Below are 22,009 nucleotides of genomic sequence, written 5' to 3'. Positions count from 1 at the left end.
CCTAACCCCGAGTAAGCAAGATTTGGGTTAATCAACCCAGAATTCAGGGTTTAGCTGACGGTAAGTTAACCCTGCTTTCTGGAATACCCCCCTGGTGAAAATTTCATTTCAACAGCACCTTGAGAAATATATTTACTGAGTAAAATGGTGACGTTTTCAATACTTATTTTACCCATTGTACATACAGTAGCCTACATACATACTGTGTGGATATAAAAATATATTTTATATATATATCCAACTGGGCTAAATTGTTTATATATTTATTTATTTAAAAAAACCATATTGTCCGGACCGCCGTTTGGAGGAAAATATAAAGACCGGACCTCTAGGAACTTTAATTGAATACCCCTGATTAAACCGTTTCATGTGGAGATTAGTTAAGAGCTCAATTTATCTAACTTTAAGTTCTGACATAGGCTGTATTTAACCAGTCGTGACGGTTGACATTGCAAATATGCAAATAATAACGTTAGCCCAGGTTAAAACAACCCAAGTATTACTTTTACCTTGGTTTAACGATTTCAAGTGTGAAAAGCCCTACAGATTATTAAACATCTAGCACCAATCCACCACCTTAACACATATGTGTAGCAATGTAAAGATGGAGTTTACACACTGTAAAAAATGAAAAGTTGACTTAACGTAAAATTTCAAGGCAACTCGCTGCACAGCTTTTTTGAGTTTACTCAACTTTTGGCCAAGTATTTCACCTAACTGAATTATCTGAGTAATGTCACATGACTGTCAATTGAAATAAATAGTTGAACCAATTTAAAATAAAAATGCAACAATCAAGTTTCTGAGTTCACTCAACTATGGACTTAGTTGGCCCAACTCAAAAGATTATGTTTTATATAAAATTAATATATAATTGTTTTATTATTATTTACACACTCTTAATACTCAATTCTACTTAATAGATATGTTATATACACAATCTGCTTATGTAACTGCTTAAGCTGTTTGTGTTTTAAACATTTAGTGGACTCCCTGCGTCATTTACTTCAGAGCTCAACACTGAGCACATGAGCCTCAATCATGGTAACAATCATTAAACATCATAGTTAAAAAGGAACTCTAAATACCAAAGGTAACTTACAATGACAACAAAAACAAAAAATATAGCCAGCAAACACTAAAATAGCAATCATTTTAATAATTTTAACCAGCGAATTGAAAATTCTGCAATGCATGCTGGGAACTTTCAAACACTAGAATTGTTTTTTGAGATTACACAGTTTGGCAAGTTGGTCAAACTTCTTGACGCGCTTTGGACAATCACTTAGATATCTAAGTACAGTCAACAAAAGAATCTTTGTTGGTACCACATTTAGACTCATTTTGTTCAGCATACTCAAAATAATACATTCTTCCTCTTCTACTAAAAAACTTTGTTCAAATTACTTTGTTACCTTTGTTGGGTGAACAATTTGAAGTTGTATTTTTTACAATGCAAACTTTTTGTGTTGGTGGTTTTTCACTCAGTTTCGCTGATTTTCTTGCACACTTCCCAAGGCTTTAGAAATGACCCACCATATGCAGAGGATGAAAGGAAACTAAAGCTCAAGAGGTAAACAAATTGTTATACAACTTGACTGCCTTACATCTTACTAAACAAGCTAAATAATTGATATAACATGTGTAATTTAGACTTATTGATGTAAGAATAAAAAACTCAGACAGATATCCACTTGTTATGTATACACCACTTCAGAAAATGTAAACAATGCTTGGCCAGCGCTGGTCCGCGGAAGACCTTCCTGTTTCAGTTTTAACACTAAACAAACGTTTTAACAAAATACAACCAATGTAATATAACCGAATTAAAATGTTAAACGAATATCAATAAGATTGAATGATATATGCAAGTTTAAAAAAAATAAAAGAAACCGGAAGAGCTTCATATGTTGAACCAGTGTTTACATCTTCCGAAGTGGTCTATACTGAAATTGGGCAGTTCAGTCTTTGTTTCCTAGATTGGGGTAGGCTGTCATTTTTTAGTATTTTTCTAAAATATAATGTATAATGTTGTATATATTTACTTAATATTGTTTATCATATATCCTTACGTAATGGTATAAGCTCACCATACCTTGTTACTCTGACCAAAGCAATTGTCCCTGTCATACTGTAGCTCATTATTCAATCTTGTCCGGGACAATAAATCTCTGGAATTTACTGATCCAAAATTGCTCGGATGGTACCTTTCTTTACCAGTAAATGACAGGACACTAGTACAACGTAAGGACAAAACATGATATATGTAAAAAAATTCAATGATAAATTTGTGGTCAAGAAGTAAAATGCTTTTGTCTTGTGGTATATTGTGCTTTTTCATCTACAGAAGAGGGAGGATTTCTCCAGTTTATACGAAGACACCCTAAACTCGAAGTAGTCAGAAAGTGGGTTCAAGTGAAACGTGAGTTTTTCAGTTAGTGAAATTTTGATTGTGACTTTATTGTGATTGAATGTTACTTTTGCCAGTTCGTACAGAATTCTAGACCCATCATTTATATATGTATGTATCTATAACATACAGAAAATTACAGAGGAAACTACAGTCCCCATCCAACAACCATGTCATTAAACCACAAGTAGGATCTTAATTTTGAGCATCATGCCTTTTTTTAATGCACAATTTTAAAATGGTACTCATTAATATCATTAATGATAACCTCGGTCTGTTTGCAATGTGGCTGTGTTTTAGGTCATCTGGTGTATCCCAGTGTCAAAACTGTGGGAACACTTTTCAGTTTGGTACTAAGTGTTATCGTTGTGGCGTACATGTTCAAATTTCAGAGCAAGAAGACTTCATCTCAGGTGAGATGTGTTCTGCTTTTGCCATAAACTTCAACATCACTAGCAACTAGTACACTGATATATAGTTTCTGGTTTAGAAAACGAAAATGACCTTGAGCTTCTACCGAGTAATGTGAGGGAAGAGCTGAATGTCGTAACTTCTAAAAATGAAACCAGCCAGCAGAGGTATGGCAGCTCTGGTAAAGGATCATGTGATGCACAAGGCCAGGGCTTGTCTGAACTGTGGGAGGAAGTAGAACAAAGGGAGGCCATCAAGCACTACCATGACCTAACAGCCCAAGCAAACCACTCTCTTGATATGGAGTTGGGTATGCAGAGTCATGCTCAGAGAGTTAACCATTTCCAGAATGACCAAGACCGATTGGATGAGGAATCGAAAGCTGGAGCAAATTTCTGTGATGTGGATCAGGAAACCATGCCAGAATACTACAGTTTCAGTAGCACAAGCTTAAATCACACTGAATGGAGTGATGGCAGCCAGCATATGGAGTCAGGCTTCAATGATTCCATCATGGCTACTAAAGGAAGTACAGAACTGTCAGATGTACACTCAGAAACCACCATGGCCAGTGCTGTGGATTGTTTCTCCCGTCTCGGCCAATCATTTGAGCTGGCCATTGATCCAGGAGACCATGTTGAGGACCTACGAAATAAGGAACCACCAAGAACCTTTGTGAACCAAATAGTTGATGCCTGTGGGGATTTCAGAACATGTTTCACATCTACACGTGCAACAGAGATTTGTCAGATCTTGCAGACGAAAGCCAGCCAAAGTGTTGTCACTGATACAGACTCACTACCTGTCAGCAGTAAAAAAGATACACACATGCAAACGTCCACATCTGACAAGAGCATCGTAACTGAGGTCTACATGGCTGACTTGGAAATTCTTACAGAGGTATTTCATTCATAAGCCACATGATTGGAGTTTAAAATGAGCTTTTTATGATGAAAATCTGTTTCTTAGGAATTCATAAAGCTAAAGGAGATGGAGAAGGAACTGAAGCAGTTGAAAGATAGAAAGTCAAGGTAATGTCCTAACTTTTGAAATTCTTCCTTCTGTTTGCATGTCAGGGAAAACGTCATCTAACACAGTGTTTCCCAACCGCTGTGCCGTGGCACACTAGTGTGCCCTGACAAGTTGTCCGGTGTGCCGTGGAAAATGGCCAATTTTGAATAATAATAAATAAAATATAGATGTACAGCAATGTTTTACAATTAAAAGTAAACCAACTGTGACCTCATCGCGTATTTGACCACGTATACGTGATCTCATCCAGGAGACTGTACGTATACGTGACCTCGTAGCCCGCGATTTTCCCATGTGCGAATTCCACACATAATTACGACCACGCTACTAAAACCAACGGGAAAACATGAATAAATTCTTGAAAAGAAAATCTAACGACCCTGAATCGGAACCTGGGCCCTCTAGCAGTGGAGACACAGGAAAGAAAGCAAAAACGGTGAGCTCTAGACAATACAGCGACAGTTATCTGTCATATGGATTCACTTTCACCGGGGATCGCTCGGCAGCACTACCCTTAATCTGTGGAGAAAAACTATCTAACCATGCAATGGTTCCTAGCAAGCTTAAACGTCATTTACAAACAAAACATCCATCACTTATTAAAAAAGACAAACTATTTTGTGCATTTGAGAGATCAAATGGAGAAACAGGCTTCTTTGATGAGAAAGAGTACCACAGTGTCTGAAAAAGCTCTCGAAGCTAGCTACCTGGTTGCTGGTTTAGTGGCAAAATCGAAAAAGCCACATACGGTGGCGGAGTCATTAATTATTCCTGCATGCAAAGCAATTGTGAAAACAATGTTGGGTCCAAATGCTGCCAAAGAAATTGCAAAAGTGCCCGTTTCAAACAATTCAATCGCCAGACGCATTGACGATATGTCCGCTGACATTGAGAGTGTTGTACTGGAAAAAATAAAAACTAGCGTCAAATTTGCACTCCAAATTGATGAATCAACAGACATAAGTGGGAATGCTCAGCTATTAGCGAACGTGCGCTTTGTGGATGATGAAATCATCAGAGAGAATTTTTATTTTTGCAAAGAGTTGCCATCAAAAACAACAGGAGAGGAAATATTTCGGGTGACATCCGATTACATTGAACAAGGAGGACTAAAATGGGAAAACTGCGTGAGTGTGTGTACCGACGGAGCAGCATCCATGACTGGGAATACCAAGGGATTCGTCAGTAGAGTCAAAGAAAAAAATCCGAACGTAACGGTCACGCACTGTTTTTTGCATCGCGAGCCACTTGTTGCCAAGACGTTACCAAAGGAGCTGACGAATGTGTTGGATGGTGCAGTGCGTATTGTCAACTTTATAAAAACAAGGCCTTTGAAAAGCCGACTATTTGCTATCTTATGTGAGGAGATGGGGGCAGACCATAAGACTTTATTGCTTCATACGGAGGTCCGATGGCTGTCCTGTGGTAAACTTTTGTCGCGTGTGTACGAACTGAGGGAAGAACTGAAAACCTTCTTAACAGCGGAAAAATCGGAGTATGCATTGCTGTTGGCAGATGAGGAATGGTGTGCACGGTTGGCATACATGGCGGACATTTTTGCACACCTGAATGAACTGAACACGCGAATGCAAGGGAGAAATGAAAATGTACTAACTTGCACAGACAAACTGCATGGATTCAGATCAAAGTTTGCCCTCTGGCGACAACATGTGGAAAAAGGCTCTCTTGAGATGTTTCCCCTTGCCCAAACTGGACATTCAGACAACTTTGCGGCATTGTGTGAGGTAATTTGTAAGCATCTATCAACTCTCGAAGAAAAATTCTCTTTTTATTTCCCCTTAACATCACCTGAAGCCTTTGACTGGGTTCGAGACCCATTTAGCTCATCTGCAATGGATAACGCAAATGGACTGTCGCTGCAGCAACAAGAGCAGCTCACTGAAATGAGACAGGACCGTGGTTTGAAAATTACATTCAGTGACCTACCTTTGGACAGTTTCTGGTTGACTGCTGCCAAAGAGTACCCAGTCATTGCAGACAGTGCAATCTCAGTGTTGTTATCTTTTTCCACAACCTACTTATGTGAGCTCAGCTTTTCCAGTTTGACTTATATAAAGAACAAAAATAGAGAAAGATTGAGAGCAGTTGACCAAGTGCTCCGTTTGTCGTTGTCATCAATTCCAGCGAGGATATCATCTTTGTGTTCATCAAAACAAGCTCAAGTTTCACATTGACATCATATGTGAGTACTACGTTTATTATAATATGCTGTCTTAACAAGCAATTTAAAGCAATGCAGTTTTGTGCCATTTTGTTATATTTTAGTGGTTAATGTGATGCTGGTGTGCCGTGAAATTTTTTGCAAATTAAAACTGTGCCGCGGCAGAAAAAAGGTTGGGAAACACTGATCTAACACATGGTTGACATTTAGCGATTTCAATTTACACCTTCATAAAGATTTGCTCCAGTCCTTAAAGTAATCGATTTAAAAGATTAAACTTATTCAGTGTATTTAAATGTAATTTTTTCCAGTTAACATTAAATTTCCTGAGATTTAATTAATGCTGACTAGAGAGTAAGGGTGGGTGATCTGACGATCTTAAATCGCGATCGATCTTGAAGGCGTCCGCAATCCACTTTTCAACGGAATCGTGAGGATCATGATCTTGTCTCTCGTCTAAAACAAGAGGTGTGTTCAACATCATGCAGTGCTGCACAGACCCATTGGTATATGACATTGAAGCACCGCAAGAGCAGAGAGCTCTGTTTGCTTTGGATCACTCTCGCCTTGCTGCAAGGTCTCACGCGGGAGATAAAGTTTTGCAAGTGCATTAGACAGAGCGGCTTGTTTGTGTGAAGTGTGTTTGTCCTTGTGCTTGTTTGTGTGTGACGTTCAGCGATGGCGCACTGCTAATTTACTTAGTTTAAGTCTGTTTTGCGATTGAAACTCGTTTCCCGGCTGCATTGAGTTCATATAGCCTATATATAGAGCCCTATGATTTCCGTGATGCGGACGCGGAATCCTGCTATTTAAATCTGTCTTCTGCCGGTTCTGTGTGTATGAGTGAATGTGTTGCACAGTTTAACGTGCTACACACGTGATGCTCATGGATTTGTGTGTTTCTCACTGTATGAAGACATAAACACATGAACATCAGGTCCAGAGTTGCCCTGAGAGTTTATTTCAAGTGTATTTAACTGTTTTCACTGTTTGAGAAAAACTATTGTCACTGAACCGCACACACTGAAACTCGTGGAAACTCACTGAAAAAGTGTCTATTGTGGGAGCGTCTTCACGGCAACCCGTCAAAATAGAACACAGGTTAACCTAAACGCTTGAATGAAAAAACACTGTATTGTTCTATAGTATTTGATATAGCCAATTGTGGTATTCCTATTGTAAATTGATCAACTGTAGTATACTTTAATATTTACTATAGTATGGTTCTAAAACACTATAATATCTAGGAATTTTACTGCAGTTTACTACAGGCCTAGTAAATACTATAGTATAGGCTACTACAGTATTTTTATTTGGACAAATACTGTATATTACTATTGTATAGTAAAAAATGGACAACACAGAACAATAAAAAATGGGTAAACTAAAACTTATATGGCCCTAATTGATCCATTTGTATATAACATTAATGTCCTTTGTTGTTAACCAGTCTATTTATGTGATGATCTGCATTTGTGGTTTTTAAAGATGATAACAGACCTTTTATACTTGTGCTACATGTAAAACTGTTTGGCCTGTGCTACAAAACTTTTAACCTCTAGCACCAGTGCAATGTGCAAAAAGTGAATGTATTTCAATTCAGATTGTCGAGATTCTTTATGAAGATCGTGATATGCTTTTTTGGGAAGATCACCCAGCCCTACTAGAGAGTTTGTCTTTAAGCGCCTTTCCACCATCGTGGCGAACCGTTCTGACCACAGTCTGTAGGTTACAGTTATGTTTCCATGTGAGCCTAACTGTGCGTTCAGACCGCCGCCGTTGAGAGCGTCAAAGTGGCCGGAAGTCATTCATTTTCAATGTAAGCCGGCAGCGAGGAGCGGCGCGGCACGTCTTGGCCGTTGAGGGCGTCAAGGAGAGTTGAAATCAGGTCAACTTTATGGTAATGAGCTATGACGCGGTTCGGCGGCAACCAATCAGAACGTAGAAGTCCATCGCTTGAGATGATTCCAGAGAAAGCAGCCCTGTAAACTTTCCGACCACATTAGTTCCCAAGCAAAATGGAGGAGAAGTTGGTCATTGCTGTGGCTGGTTTCCCAATCCTATACGACGTGTCCCTGTTTGTGTACAGGGACATAAATAAAAAAAATAATGCGTGGACCAAGGTGTCTGAGATTGTTTGTTTTCCTGTTGAGTTGCTGATGATGTGCATTAACGTTATAATTTTTCTGTAAATAAGCAGGAATTTCATGCTAACTTTAGCTCCAGAGCATGCAAAACAGTGTTACTGCTGCAGAATATTAAATAAACTATTTATATGCAACATATGCAACATCAGAACGCTTGTTTTCCAGCGGGAATGAAATTCATTTGCTCAAAATAACACCGCTTTGACCAACTGCATTAAAGCTAACCTTACACTTCGACCAGGAGAGTTTGTAATGTAGGTTGCACACAAATTAATGTTAATTAAAGACCAAGGCTAGTAAATGTCTCCTATAATGTTGAAATTAGACTAGCACTTAACCATGAACACAAAAGCCACACCACACAAATGGCTTTTAATTGGTTTATTTCGTTAGCAAACGTGTAACTACAATAAAGTTCTTTCCACCGATCAATTTCTTGTGGTCAGTCTGCACAAGATCAACAAGCTTGTTTGCTTGCGGTCCCTTTAAATACAAGATAAGATTTCGATTTACAAAGAGCGTCAGCGCGCCCAAGACTCTTTCTACAGCGTTGTTGGCAGGGCGGCCAGAGCGATTTTTGACGCTCTCGACGGCGGCGGTCTGAACTCTCAGTAACTCGGCATGGTATGATCTGCAAACCGTTCTCGGGCCATAATTTTCAGCACAGTTGTCTAACTGTGCTGATAGAATGTGTGTAGTGACGTCACCGTTTAGGATTGGTCACTTGTCAGGTGCCTAGATACCAGTTTCTCTCTGTACCGGCTGGCCAGCGACAAAACGGCACGATGCAATTCATTTCAATGGATAGTCGGGTGACTTCCAACACAAGCAACAGTGACCGTTGGCGACTGGAAGTGGGCGTGTCTAGCGACGTGACAAAGTTGAGAATTGCTCAACTTTATACTAATGACTAGTGACTTTTGGAGCGACTACCAATAGGAGTAAAGCAGCGGAGCTCACGTCATCCGTCTCCCGTTAGTTACTGCAGGGTTTGTTTATAAATGTTATTAGAGCAACCAAAGCTAGGAATGCCTTCTAATGGCCTCGTAGCAAGAGACTAGCGACACCCAGCAGAGGTCACTGGCGGTGTGTACGCAGTGTTAAGCAATGAGAATGGTTTGGCACAATGGTGAAAAAGTGCTCATAAGACACAGAGACAATATTGTAGATGCCATTTGTTTTAAACTCTCACCATGTAGTGCAGCGGGAGATTTGTTCTAGATTTAATGAAGCTACATATTTTAAAGTGTTTGTTCAGAAGCATCTAATTGAGTCTTTCTGTCTTCACAGGCCTAGTCCTGGTGGTGATCTTTGCGGGAATGTTGGCGGGTGTGACTGTGCCCAGCGGGTGAGACGGGCAGAGCTGCGTCTTCTCGGTCTTCAGTACATCATGTGCCAACAGCACTGCCGGAGACGCTATTTTACCTCCCCACTGGGTGAAAGTGCTCCTCAGGGGTAAGCGACTGCTTAAATATTCATCCCCCCTTTAAGGAAATCGTCACCAGTTTCGACGTGAGGTTTTGAAACCCTGAAACTTAAATGTTCAATGTGCAATTTTTTGGAGGATCTATTGACAGGAATGCAATATAATATACTAGGGGTGTGACGAGACGATACACGAGACTGGGTTCACAAGAACGAGACGAGACAAGATTTTTTTTAAAGAAATCCTTAATTATGAAATATATAGGGAAAACTAGTCTTTTATTCACCTTAAAACACAAAATGCAAAAAATCTAGTCATTATAAAATCAAATTGTACTTTATGAAACAAATTAGACTTCTATTTTAATAAACTATATTATGCAGTAAATAACAATATGTAAATACTGCAAAATGTTTTGTCACAAACTCAACTGACAAGCAGTAATTGCAACAAAAAATGCTTTGTTTTCTTAAAAGGTGCAGCTTTTAGTAAAGAGCTGTGGCTGTTTTCTTTATGCTTTTGCATAGTGCTCGACTGCCCGTGGCCATATGACAATGCTGACAGAACCCTCATAGCCTTCAGAGAAACAGTTAAAACTACACAAACATATGATGTTTTATGTTTACATTGCACATAAGTAAGAGACCGATGATCTGTTTTTGAAGAGGTTTGCCTGTGAATGTATTTAAAATACTGCAAATGTGCACTCCCAAAAATATATTTTAAGGTCACACGGGTTAAATTTAGGGAGCGTATTATGCGATTAAAATGCTCGCAATTTCGAGTCCAACACCCCATCATGCATGAGGATATTGTGTAGATCCGACTTGTCTCATGCTACGAGATCTTGTCACACCCGTATAATATACTAGTGTTGTCACGGATCCAAAATTTCTGTAGTCTGTACTAATACCAGACAAATTCCATGGATCTCGGTTCCAATTTCGGTACCAAATAAAAACACCAGTACATGCTAATTAAAAAACAATTTTATTAATAAAGGTCATTGTTAATATAAATGTATAAAAAGCATTGCAGTTTTGTGTACATGAAGTATACAAGATAATTGTTGCTGAAACTGTTGTGTGCTCACTGGGGTCTTTCATGTTTATCGCATCACATGCTGAACATCCTCCTCAGTTTGCTGCTGTTAGACAAATAAAATAAACTTCAGTATAACGCAACTGAATGAACATACATGCGTATTCAAATTAGAACAAACCTCAGTTTTTATACTGCATTTACACAAGATTACTTGCATTAAGGTAACTGTATATTAAAATAATAAATGCAAATGAAATGATTTCATTTCAGTTATCTATCCAAGAATATATTTTTTCTGTCTTAATGATATTAACAACATACACATTTCTAGTCATACAACTGTTGTTTTCTAGCACATAGATTTCGGATATGTAAAATAAGTACTGTAAACCCCATCATGTCCTCCAATTTATTTTACCCCATTGCAGTTATAAAAGCATTTAATGGTTAATAAGGACACTTGACTGGATTAGCATTGGCGCTAACAAATTAACACGCAAACAGGGACATTTATTTTAATTGAACCTTTAACTTAACATATGATACAAGACTCATAATGCAACCGCTAACAAAATTAGAAACTTACCGCTTGAACTCGTTCAAATAAATCCGGATGTTTCCTCCTTTCACCAGAAAAGGTGATATTGCTTAAATCTGAAGCATTTCTGTGCGCATCTCTTGTGGATCGGAGCCTCGCAAATCCCCTCATCACGTTATATTGCATCTATAAAAAGTTTCCGACTGACAATCTGTCAGACAGCCCATCAGTGGCCGGTTGACCCGGTACGTTGGTGGTACCGGGTCTTATGAAAATTAGGTACCGCCAACTTTTTTATTTTTAGGTACCGACTTGGACCCAAAGTACTGGGACTTTTGATAACACTATAATATACATAACTATGTCTTCAGAGGTGTATAAACTCCTTACATAATGAAGCTTTATGTTTTTATTCCCTTAGAATGAGCTATTTCTATCTAAATATAACTCGCCATGTTGCTTCTACAGTAGTCCTAAACGGACAAATAGCTCTACTGTGCGCGTTTCGTAAAAACATTATCTCCTTTGGCAAAGAAGTGAGAACATGACGACATCTTTGTCAGCATCAGGCGCCGTAGTGCTTCGAAAGCAGTTGAGTGAGCCGTTGGTTGCAATTCAAAACCTCACCGCTAGATGCTGCTAAATTTCATACACTGGACCTTTAAGTCAGTGTTGTGCTCCTTTTACACTGTGCTGTGCAAAAAACAACATACAAATTGTTTATAGTTGTGTCTGAGACAATGACAGAGTTTACCTGCTTTTATGTAAAGTTAAATGAAGCATTCTGTCTTTTCATTGAATAGCAGTTTTTGTATGTTCCTCAGGACTGATCCTCTGCCTGACATCATAGCAGAAACTCTGAAGGCACTAGAGAAAGATTACCATGACATGATGAGACAGCTTCTAGCTGGCACTCCCCTAGATGATCTGAAGCCTCTGTCAGTAGACTCTCAAAAGATGATAACTACAGGGACAAACTACAGCCCAACATCGGTATGACAGAACTTAAACATTGGAAGATTTAGAAGTATATCTGTGAATGTAGGATGAAATTTATAATGTCTCATTGTAGGTGCTTGAGGCCCATTTAGGCTCACTTGACTGCCTAGAAAGGTATGATATCTCTGAGATCTTAAAAATGATTTTCATAACATTTTCATAAATGCACAATATTCTCTCATTTTGTGCAGTACCGTTGCAAATTGCCATGCGTTGGATGGAAAAGATAAAGGGACGAGCGCACCTCTGTGTCAGAACATTGTAGACATTCAGGTAATTCACAATTTTTGCATTATTTAAAAAAAACGAATGTACACGCATGCATTTGGCTGATGCTTTCATCCAAACATACCCGCAAAGAGTTTTTTCCGTTGGGGGGGTTTGGTGTCTACTCTCGAGCGTCTGAAACGTCTTTGGTCCAGCACCTGGATTCGTTTGGCCACACCAGATTCGAGATAACGGCTAACAGTGTCGTCTTTTTTTGGTTGTTGGCCAACCAGACTCGGCATCGTCTTTTTTTGGTCCTTGGTCCAACCAGAATCAAGAGAACAGCATCGTCCTTTTTTTTGGTCCTTGGGCCAACCAGAAATCACGCATTGCTGAAAGGGACAAAGAGTTTACAAATTCTTTTAGAGACTGATCAATTCGCTTCATAATACATTAATATGTTGCCAGGAGCCGCTCTGATTACTTCTGTATTGCTTGTATCGGCTTTTTGAACTTTCTTTTTTATGAAAGCTCATAACTCTTTTTATAACTCGCATCAATCAGGCCCTGCACTTTATCTCTCTTAATAACTGTTTTAACATAAGTCCTGCACTTTTTCTCAACCTTGCCTGTTTTAAAACCGAAACCAAAACGTCAGACACGCAAGTGCTTTGCTTCCGATGGACACGCAGCCTCCTTTGTATAGAGACCAATTTTTTTTTTGTTTGCAAACAGTGTGACGTGATTCTGTGGGCGGAGCCTAACTGGTGGCAGAAAGCATCTAAATTATCATTCTTAACTAATGTTACATAATTTATTTTGCATTTGTGTGTGATAAACAGTATAGAAAACCTTACCTGAAATAAAATAAACACAGAGAAATGAGTATTCTGGATGATTTCTTCAGTCCAGCCTGTTCGTTTAATGGCTTGTTTAGCTTAAAATGTCATATTCAACGACGGTATTCCATAGGAAATAATACCATCATTTTTGCCATTCCTATACTGAAATTCAATAACACAAAAACACATTTTTGAAGGAATTGTCTCCTACGTTTCATTCATTGCTGCTTTGTTTCTACTGTTTTTCTGCCACCAGTATGCGCGCACCGCTGGCAGTGACGTAACCGTGACGTCGACTCCATATTGGTCTATTAGGAAAGACTTAGGAAGGTGCACTGCTCAGAAAACGTAGACAAATAAAGATCATTTTAGATGTTTAATTATGACTTGGAGTATTGGGATCGCAAGACGAGGGAAATGTATTTATTTTTATGAAAATCTCAAATTCGACCAAGTCCATATTTTTCATGTGATTAGCCGCTGCTCCATAGGTGTCATGTGGTGCACCATTTTGGGCCCTGAATACTGTTATTTATTTGATTATTGTGATAACTATTTTGATAATTGAAGTCAGTCACATTCCGACTGTGTTTGTCCTTGCTTCAACTGAATAGGATGAACCAAATGTTGACAGCAGCAACAGAAGCAAAACTGCAGTACCTTCTAACAAGCATCATGGAAACTCCAGTAAGATTAATGATGTTAATGTTGATGTTAAGGACAAAACGCAGGAATTATGAAACAATGTTCTTTATACCTTGCTAGGTGCCATAAAGGATCTTAATGGAAGTGAAGCATGGTTTGATGCTGAGGAGGAACTTCAGGATGGAAATATGGAGAAACAGAAGGAGGGGAGAGAAAATATGATACACAAAATGGAGCAAAAAGGTGTTCAATAAAAACAATGAGATATTTAACTTGTTATTTGAAAACCAGTAATGGCTTTTGACAGTCTGGTTTGGGTAATCTGTGTGATGTTACTAGACTTGGTGTTGCAGAAGGACTTTATTTTATGTGGCAGATTATTTTGTGATCATTGGTACTATTTCACAGGGACTGATCAGGAGAACTCGCATCATAGCTCCCTTTTGTGTGTTACCTGCTTGCCAAGAAATGTTACTGAGGTAAGGTACCATTCATTATATGTGTGAATGTAACTGTTTTAGTTAATGATAGCCTCTAGGGGTCAGCAAAAGCCAGTCAATGTTATATTTTTGTAGCAGGAGATGCTGATTTGGTTTGAGAAGTATAATGCCACAGGTGTCCGCATCTCCACTTTCAAAAACAGTATCATGTAAGAGTTCTCTTTTATTTTTTGTAAATTGCTTTATTAATGCCATTGTATCCTAAAACTAAATCGTTTCAGAATATTACTCCACACCCTCAATGCACATTTATGCATTTCTGTGCACATTTTGTATTCTATATTATACTGTGTGTTAAGGAAATATATATCTTGCGTCCTCTGAATCTATTTGGGTTATTCACATTGTTATCATATATTTGCCGGATAAAAAAGTACAAATTTTGCTCTCTACTAAAAAAATCTTTGTAAATTTTTATCAACTGTGTGACTATTTATTGTGTGGATTATATAAACCAGCAGGCCAACAAGTTTTTATTTTGACACTAAAGGTTTATTTCTTGCTGAACTAGTATGTTTACAATCAGCTTGCCAGTGGCGTAACTTTGTTTTGAAAAGTGGTGGGGACAAAGACGACACAAACAATACTTTAATAAATTGTTTCTGTAAGAACTCTTTGGGAATATTCATGGACGTCACAAGCGCGAAACATGTAGGTGACTCCTCTTGAAAACAGTATAAAAACTGCGCCGTTTTATCGATGGCTTCAGTGGCGTAACGTTAGTGCGAAAGACGCATGACAATTAATATTGACACTGCCGTGAAGCAGGTTCAAATCCGCTGATCTCACTATTCTAAATTTTCACATCACATATCAGATCTGCTTCCATTTGTTTTTAAACTATATCATGTTTTCATCAATATATAATTTAAAGCATGTTGTGCTTTATTATATGTAATAATGGCTGTTGCCGTACGTAATTAAACGTATTAATTCGTGATGAAACAAAAAACTACTGAAACGAATGTGTGTTTTCCCCATGTTAAGAATTTGGTGTTTGACAACCCCCTGCTAATAAGGACAAACATTCAAGTATACAGGGGAAACGGATGGAAAATAATATCTTTAAAAAATCTTATTTTCACTAATTACTACGGGCATTGCCTGATAGGCTACAAATATACAACAAACTTTCTAAATTTTGTTTTGAACTCATGAAACTACAAAGTTGTGACTTTTTCCATTTATTGGAGTTTTCTATCAAATATCAAAATGTAATTAATCTTGCAATAGACGATAGCAACCGCATGTCGAGAACAATAAGGACGAATATATAGCACCAAAGTGCAATTAAGCGCAAAATGTTTGGTACATGTATGACTTGAACAGCCATTTTCAAATATTTTCATAATTTTATTAAAAATAAATACCTTTACAATCTGATATGTGATAGGGAAAAAGTTCAGCAAACAGCAGTTGCGAACCCACGACGACATAAATCAGGTAACACTTGCTTTAAGCACTACGCCACCGGAGCAGTTAAGTTTCATGTGCCTTTCTTACACTTTGTCTATTCCAATCTGAAACTGATGGGCGGAGTTAGTATACATAGCCTCTGCTTAGCGGGCTACTTGCACGGTAAATAGACGCTCCGTATTTTTTATTTCTTACAATAAGTGGTGGGGACAAAATTGACTTTGGCAAAAAGTGGTGGGGACATGACCCACCCATCCACCCGCAAATTACGCCTATGCAGCTTTCACACTTAAAATGTACAGTAAGAATGAAAAGCTGGAACCACACCCAAACTGTCAAAGATGTAATAAATTGACAGCAATGGATGTAATTATTATATATTTTGTATTAATTTAGAATATTGAAGTTTGTCTGTAAATCACTATTGAACTGTAATCATGTCTTTGCCTTCTTAGGACTGCCATTGTTTACCTCAACAGCGCCAGTGATGCCAAGGCAGCTGTTAAAGATCTAAATGGTTGCACCCTCCAAGGACACACACTTTGTGTACAACAACTGTGTGGGCCTACCTCAGCTCATCCTAAATTAAATGATCAGCCTCACGACACTGTAGAAACCAGTAAAACAGAAGTGAATAGACTGAGAACCAAGGGTGCATCAGCTAGAGTTAGTGTGAAGCTCTAGACTTTTTTAAAAGTTACCTTGCATATTTTGATGTGGGTTAAAGTCAAATGACATTGAATTGTTACAATTCTGTTCTGACCAATAATCATTTATATTCTTTGTCTTAGGGACCACGCTGTAGTGTTGACAGGTTGACCAAGGTATGTGACTCACCCACAGCCTCCGGTACCTGTGTGCCACAGCGCAATGCCGACACAGGAAGCTTTAATACAATCATGTTCCAGCTATTAGAGCGCCATCCAGACATGGACCGTCAGAGGATTGTTGATGCCATGTTAAAACTGCAGCACATGAATCAAGGCACCCTTAGAGGTTTTACTTTGAGTGCTATAGTGGATATGACTTCTAAGCTTATTACACAGGAATGTTCCTCCAAGTGTGTTTGAGTTTGTAAAACTTTGAGCAGCTGTTAAGGCCTTGTAGACAGTTACTTGACCAGTATGACTGGTGTTCAGTTGTCAGTTCCTTTTTAGGCCTGTTTGTAAGTTTCTTTTAATGTTATACAGTTGCAGAGTTGCACATTGTTGAATGTAAAATCAGAGTTATATAAATGTCTTATATAAAAGGTTCAAGGGGTGAATGAAATGTTGAGGATTTCCATCTTTATCCACATAATAGCCTCCAAATCCACTGCAAATTTAATATATATATAGTATGATTTTCTGCTTTGTTTGAATAAAAAATAAATGTTCCCAAATGGGGTCCCCCTAGAACAGGAGTCTTCAACTTCTTCAATCGCTTGAGGTCCAGTAAACGAACCCTCCTTACCAGCCGAGGTCCGGATAATTAAATACCAAAAAACATTAATTGATGGTTTTTGGCAGACCAAAGAAATAAACATGTCTTTTCATATCTATAAGACGGCATTACAATGTCTGCAACAATATAATGAAGGAAAATGTGCAAAATGCCCTCATCTCTAAACCTGCACTGAACATACATTCATTTCAACATTAACAACTTTAAAAGAAAACTAAAGTGTTGTGACTGATCGTCCTCTGATAACATTTCAGCTCTTCTTGTGGCTGTTGCAGCTTAAGGGGGGGGGTTGTTTAATATTTTCTTTTAGTTCATGTCTAAAAGTGTTTCACACGCAGCCTCCGTGCACTCTTACTATTTTACCATCAGTAAAGGGCTTTTTATGTTTTCCTAAGATCGACTGTATTCTTAGTGAACATTCATATGTTGTTGGGCGGTAAGTGAGGGAGGAAGGACCCGTGTAGATCGCTACTACTGGGCTTTTAGCTAATATATTTCCGTGTCCTTACCTCGGACTGCTGCGGGCAAGTTTCATAATGCCGTTTAACGTTTCCACTTTTGACAACCGCAACAGACTCCGAGCAAACGAGACAAACCGGCCTCGTGCATGTCGATGCAGGAACAATAAATGCAAATCTATCGACCCATTCATCTCGGAAAACATGGTTTTCAGCGTCAACTTTTCTAACTTTTGAAAAAGACATTGTTTTTCAGTTACATCTGTGTGCAGTGAGTCTGTCTCGGCTTTCTTCACTCATCGACGTCTGAACGTAGCAACAGTGCGCATATGTTAACTGTCCTTGGCGCCGTAGGACCCAAACTGCTACTGAGCGGACTTTGATGTGCCTGGTATAAATTTGATTGCATTAGAAAATATTGTTAGGCGTTCATTTATTTATTACGTCAAAAGGCTTTGAGGTCCGGACGGATGCATCTCGCGGTCCGCTAGTTGGTGACCCCTGCCCTAGAGGATCTCTCTTAACTGTGTCCACCGGACGCTGCGCGATACGACACCACACACGGCTTGTTCTAATGAGATTGTCGCATTCATTGTGGACAAAATTTTAAATTATAATGGTTCTAATGCATTCTATTGTCGCATCGCGCCGTGTCACGTCCGGTGTAGACATGGTATTTCCAGCACTGTTTGGCCCGGTTTCACAGACAATGCTTAGCCTAACCCAGGACTATGCCTTAGTTAATTTAGGCTATTTAAGTCGCTTTATTAAAATGCCTTCGAAAAAAAACCTTGACACTGGAATATTTTAAGATATGTCAGTTGAGACGGCTCAAAATTCATTTTAGTCTGGAAACCTTGTCTGTGAACTGTGAAATGTCTTTATAAGTCTTCTGCTAACAACAAATGGTAGATGGACTCCCTACACATCACTTCTAAAACCAACAAACGTCTATCAGCTAAGAGATATGGAGCCAGAAATATGACAAAACAATCTGAATTTGAATTTCGTAAATCTGAATTATTGACAAGTGTTTTTTAACAAAACTGAATATTATATGGGAGTTAAAATAGTTTTGAATTGGATTTTGATTTCGAATTTGATTTTTTTTTACTTGAATATTGAACATTTGAAATTTAACACAATTGCTTTTTTTTTAAGGCAGAGTTTTATAGGCATGCATTTTCAAACAACATATTTTTTGCTCTGAATTCTTAGATTGCAAATATCCAGTTTTTTTTTAATACAGCCTCACGTTTTCAAGATGAAGAAGAAATTCGGAACATCAAATTCAATTTTCTAAAATTCAAAACGCAGAAATTCAGATCGTACAGAAAGTAGGTCAGAGGTCGTCCACAGGGAAGAGTAGAAGATCTCGGAAAAGTCAAACGGAGCGCTTTGGCCACAATGGCCAGTTATTTTTCTTATTATCCAATCAAACTCCAAACATGCTGTTTTGGAGAGTGGAACTTCTTACATTGCAATAAAAAGGATTTACATTTTTCAAATTGCGACCACGCCCACAAGACTACACGGGTTGATCGTTTGTTGTTGCTGCAGCATAGCCAAGCTCATACCGCTGCAATCTTAGGCAGCTGCCCGGGATGTGTGCGCTCACTGCCTGCGTTTTTGCCTGCTGTGCCTCCACTGTTTGCGCTCACTCCCAGCGTTTGCTGTTGGTGCTTTTACCCACAGTGTGCTTAGTGCACGCTCGCTGCTAGCTGCCCCACTATGCGCGCTGGCTCGAGCGTTTGTGGGTGCATATACATTTAATATATTAGACATGTATACAATTTTTATAAAGAACGTTTGTGGGTCCTGCAAAGTCAATGACATACGTGGCACGCTGCAATAAAAGTTATGTAAACATTTAATGCTACAATAGAGAGAAAATGAATAAACTATGTAAGCTACAGACTGCATTTAGACTGAAATAAAAACTTTAATAAAAAATAGTGTGTAATAGTACTGTTGTCTATTCTTTGGCTAAAGGAATTTTTTTGTCAGTGCAGCCAGCATGCCAGTCTGTAAACATTAATCATGTTTAATCAAATCTTATTTTCACTATATTATGAATGGAATTTGATCATAATGGCTGACAATGCCCAGGCAGTATTGTATATGGAGTATTCACAGCTAAAGACTGAACACAGACAAACAATGAGATAGAGAATGAGGAGAAATATAGCTATTGATTTCTATTATTTTTTTGAAAAGACTGCAGTTTTGTATTTATTCATTTATTTATATGAAGTACAAGTAGCAATGAGGTACAATTAAAACAAAAAGATTTTCATTTAGCAAACGAACACACCTCCATCTTAAGCTAAATATAGCCTACTTTGTCAACGCAAAATAAAAAAGCTATCAGTTTATGCGTTTTAGTGAATACAGTCTAAATGAAATAAAAATAAACACATTTTCTATCTACTATACAGTAGCCTGCAAAACGAACGCAGCAAAATGCACCTGGATATTAAGGTATTGGCGTTTCCAGTCACTTAGTCATTAATCAAAGTAATTTCATTTTCTAACTCCAATGACCGCACGGGTCGATTTCCACTCCAAACGCTTGCGAATTTAGCTTATGCGCAAAATTGGAATATCGCATAAAACATTTTCGAATAAGCACCGTTTCCATCCAAATAGTCAACCGTCACTTCCTAATAAACTGCCACTAAATATCAGTAAGAAAAGTAAGAGAAGCCACTGAATATAATGATTTTCATATAGAATAATACTTGCGCAAGCAGACGATTACGAAACACAATAAATGCGGTGCTTTTGTGGATGTCTGCTGTTTGGGATACAGTCGTGACAGTTCTAAGAGGCAATTACAGAAATACTTTGACGACTTTGCTCAGGCATTTAAGAATGACCGTAACAACATTTCTCATGCTGTGTAACAAGATCAGTTCTCTGGTTAGTCAGGTTACACCGTCTCATAGTGCAGTTACGTGACTTTTTGGGGGAATTTATTCGGCAAATGCGTTTCCATCTCCCATTATTCGCATTAACCCTTTTTTGCAAAACTGAAAAACCACTTCAAGCGAGCGTAAAAACTTTTTGCGAATTAAGGGTTTTTAATTCGAAATTTGGTGTTTCCATCACTCTTTTCTGATGCGAAACTTCAAAATGCGAATAAAACCAGAGTGATGGAAACCCGCTTAATGAAGTACGTGGCACGCTGCAATAAAAGTTATATATAACAGTTAATGCTACAATAGAGAGAAAATGAATAAACTATGTAAGCTACAGACTGAAATAATAACTTTTGTAATAAAAAAATAGTGTGTAATAGTATTGAAATGCTATAACTTTGATCCAGGACACATTTAACGACCAGCTGAAACAATCTGGACACAACACACGTAAAGATTTTTTCTTATGACTAGAGCCGATTCCAGTCTTTGTCAGTCAGAAAGGAGCACACACCTAACTGCTGTGCCAGACCTACACCACACATTCAACGACTGGACGTTCTGCTGAACCAACAAATCTATCGATCTATGTTATATTCCCGTTTTGTCAGTAAAGCAACCATGATGTTCGTGTTTTTGTATGGTTATGCACTTTCTGTTTCATGCAGATTAAACATTTTGATAATGATAACAAGAGAGCATTTATTCCTCAGGATATAATGTAAGTTTGTTGTGGATATAGTTCACTATAAATTAGGGCTGTGTATTGGCAAGTGCCTCCCGATACGATACATATCACGATAGATGGGTCACGATACAATATATTGCTATTTCGATACGATACATATTTGCGATATATTGCAATACTTTCAATAGAAAATGTCAAAAGTAGAGCTAGAAATACAACATGCTGTGCACCACCGGGGGTTTTCTGTAAGGATAAGTGTAAAAACATCCCTTACCTCTGCAGAGTGGCTATGATGTGCGATGCATGGACCTTTAGATCAGAGGTTTGGGTTCTCAAACTGTGGATTGCGCCCCTCAAGTGGGTTGCACAGGGGAATAAGGCGGCTCACGCAAGTCAATTGGCTGTTGTGGTGCATTACACAGGGCTTGACATTAAGCATTGTCATGTGGTTGTCCTTCGGACAAGTAAATTTGACATTCACTTGTCAGAGTACAAAAATTACTTGTCCAAAGATAAAAAAAATGATATTTCATTTGAATTATAATATAATATAATCAATATAATTGTTTCGGATTTAGATTGGTCAAGTTTGCTTCTAAGCATATTAACTAGTGTCCGCTTTGGCTGCCTGAATTTGGTTATAGGCCTACTCTCCGTGACTGCTATAAAACAAAGGCAAGCAGTAATTATTATTAGTGTT

General features: G+C 38.3%; 1 protein-coding gene across 2 annotated transcripts in view; it reads left to right on the top strand.

The window, feature by feature from the left end:
• rbm44 (RNA binding motif protein 44) overlaps nucleotides 1-17,108 on the top strand; it is a 30,418-nt gene extending 13,310 nt beyond the window's left edge. Inside the window, exons 2-18 of one of the 2 annotated variants that reach the window (XM_057336248.1) lie at nucleotides 1,519-1,573; nucleotides 2,138-2,244; nucleotides 2,348-2,422; nucleotides 2,543-2,597; nucleotides 2,711-2,823; nucleotides 2,901-3,721; nucleotides 3,791-3,852; nucleotides 9,473-9,637; nucleotides 12,015-12,183; nucleotides 12,263-12,303; nucleotides 12,381-12,462; nucleotides 13,853-13,925; nucleotides 14,004-14,126; nucleotides 14,292-14,362; nucleotides 14,459-14,532; nucleotides 16,255-16,465; nucleotides 16,591-17,108. In XM_057336248.1, the coding sequence (XP_057192231.1) occupies nucleotides 1,519-1,573; nucleotides 2,138-2,244; nucleotides 2,348-2,422; nucleotides 2,543-2,597; nucleotides 2,711-2,823; nucleotides 2,901-3,721; nucleotides 3,791-3,852; nucleotides 9,473-9,637; nucleotides 12,015-12,183; nucleotides 12,263-12,303; nucleotides 12,381-12,462; nucleotides 13,853-13,925; nucleotides 14,004-14,126; nucleotides 14,292-14,362; nucleotides 14,459-14,532; nucleotides 16,255-16,465; nucleotides 16,591-16,869 (2,576 nt within the window). In that variant the 3' untranslated portion in view covers nucleotides 16,870-17,108. Of the gene's footprint in view, nucleotides 1-1,488; nucleotides 1,574-2,137; nucleotides 2,245-2,347; nucleotides 2,423-2,542; nucleotides 2,598-2,710; nucleotides 2,824-2,900; nucleotides 3,722-3,790; nucleotides 3,853-9,472; nucleotides 9,638-12,014; nucleotides 12,184-12,262; nucleotides 12,304-12,380; nucleotides 12,463-13,852; nucleotides 13,926-14,003; nucleotides 14,127-14,291; nucleotides 14,363-14,458; nucleotides 14,533-16,254; nucleotides 16,466-16,590 lie in introns of both variants that reach the window. The other variant, XM_057336247.1, reaches the window with a different exon arrangement.
• Nucleotides 17,109-22,009: the final 4,901 nt, after the last annotated feature.

This window comes from Triplophysa rosa, linkage group LG6 (assembly GCF_024868665.1).
Source record: "Triplophysa rosa linkage group LG6, Trosa_1v2, whole genome shotgun sequence".
NCBI lineage: Eukaryota > Metazoa > Chordata > Actinopteri > Cypriniformes > Nemacheilidae > Triplophysa > Triplophysa rosa.
The sequence above is the reverse complement of the archived record's forward strand: the minus strand, read 5'-3'. Positions and strand labels throughout refer to the sequence as shown.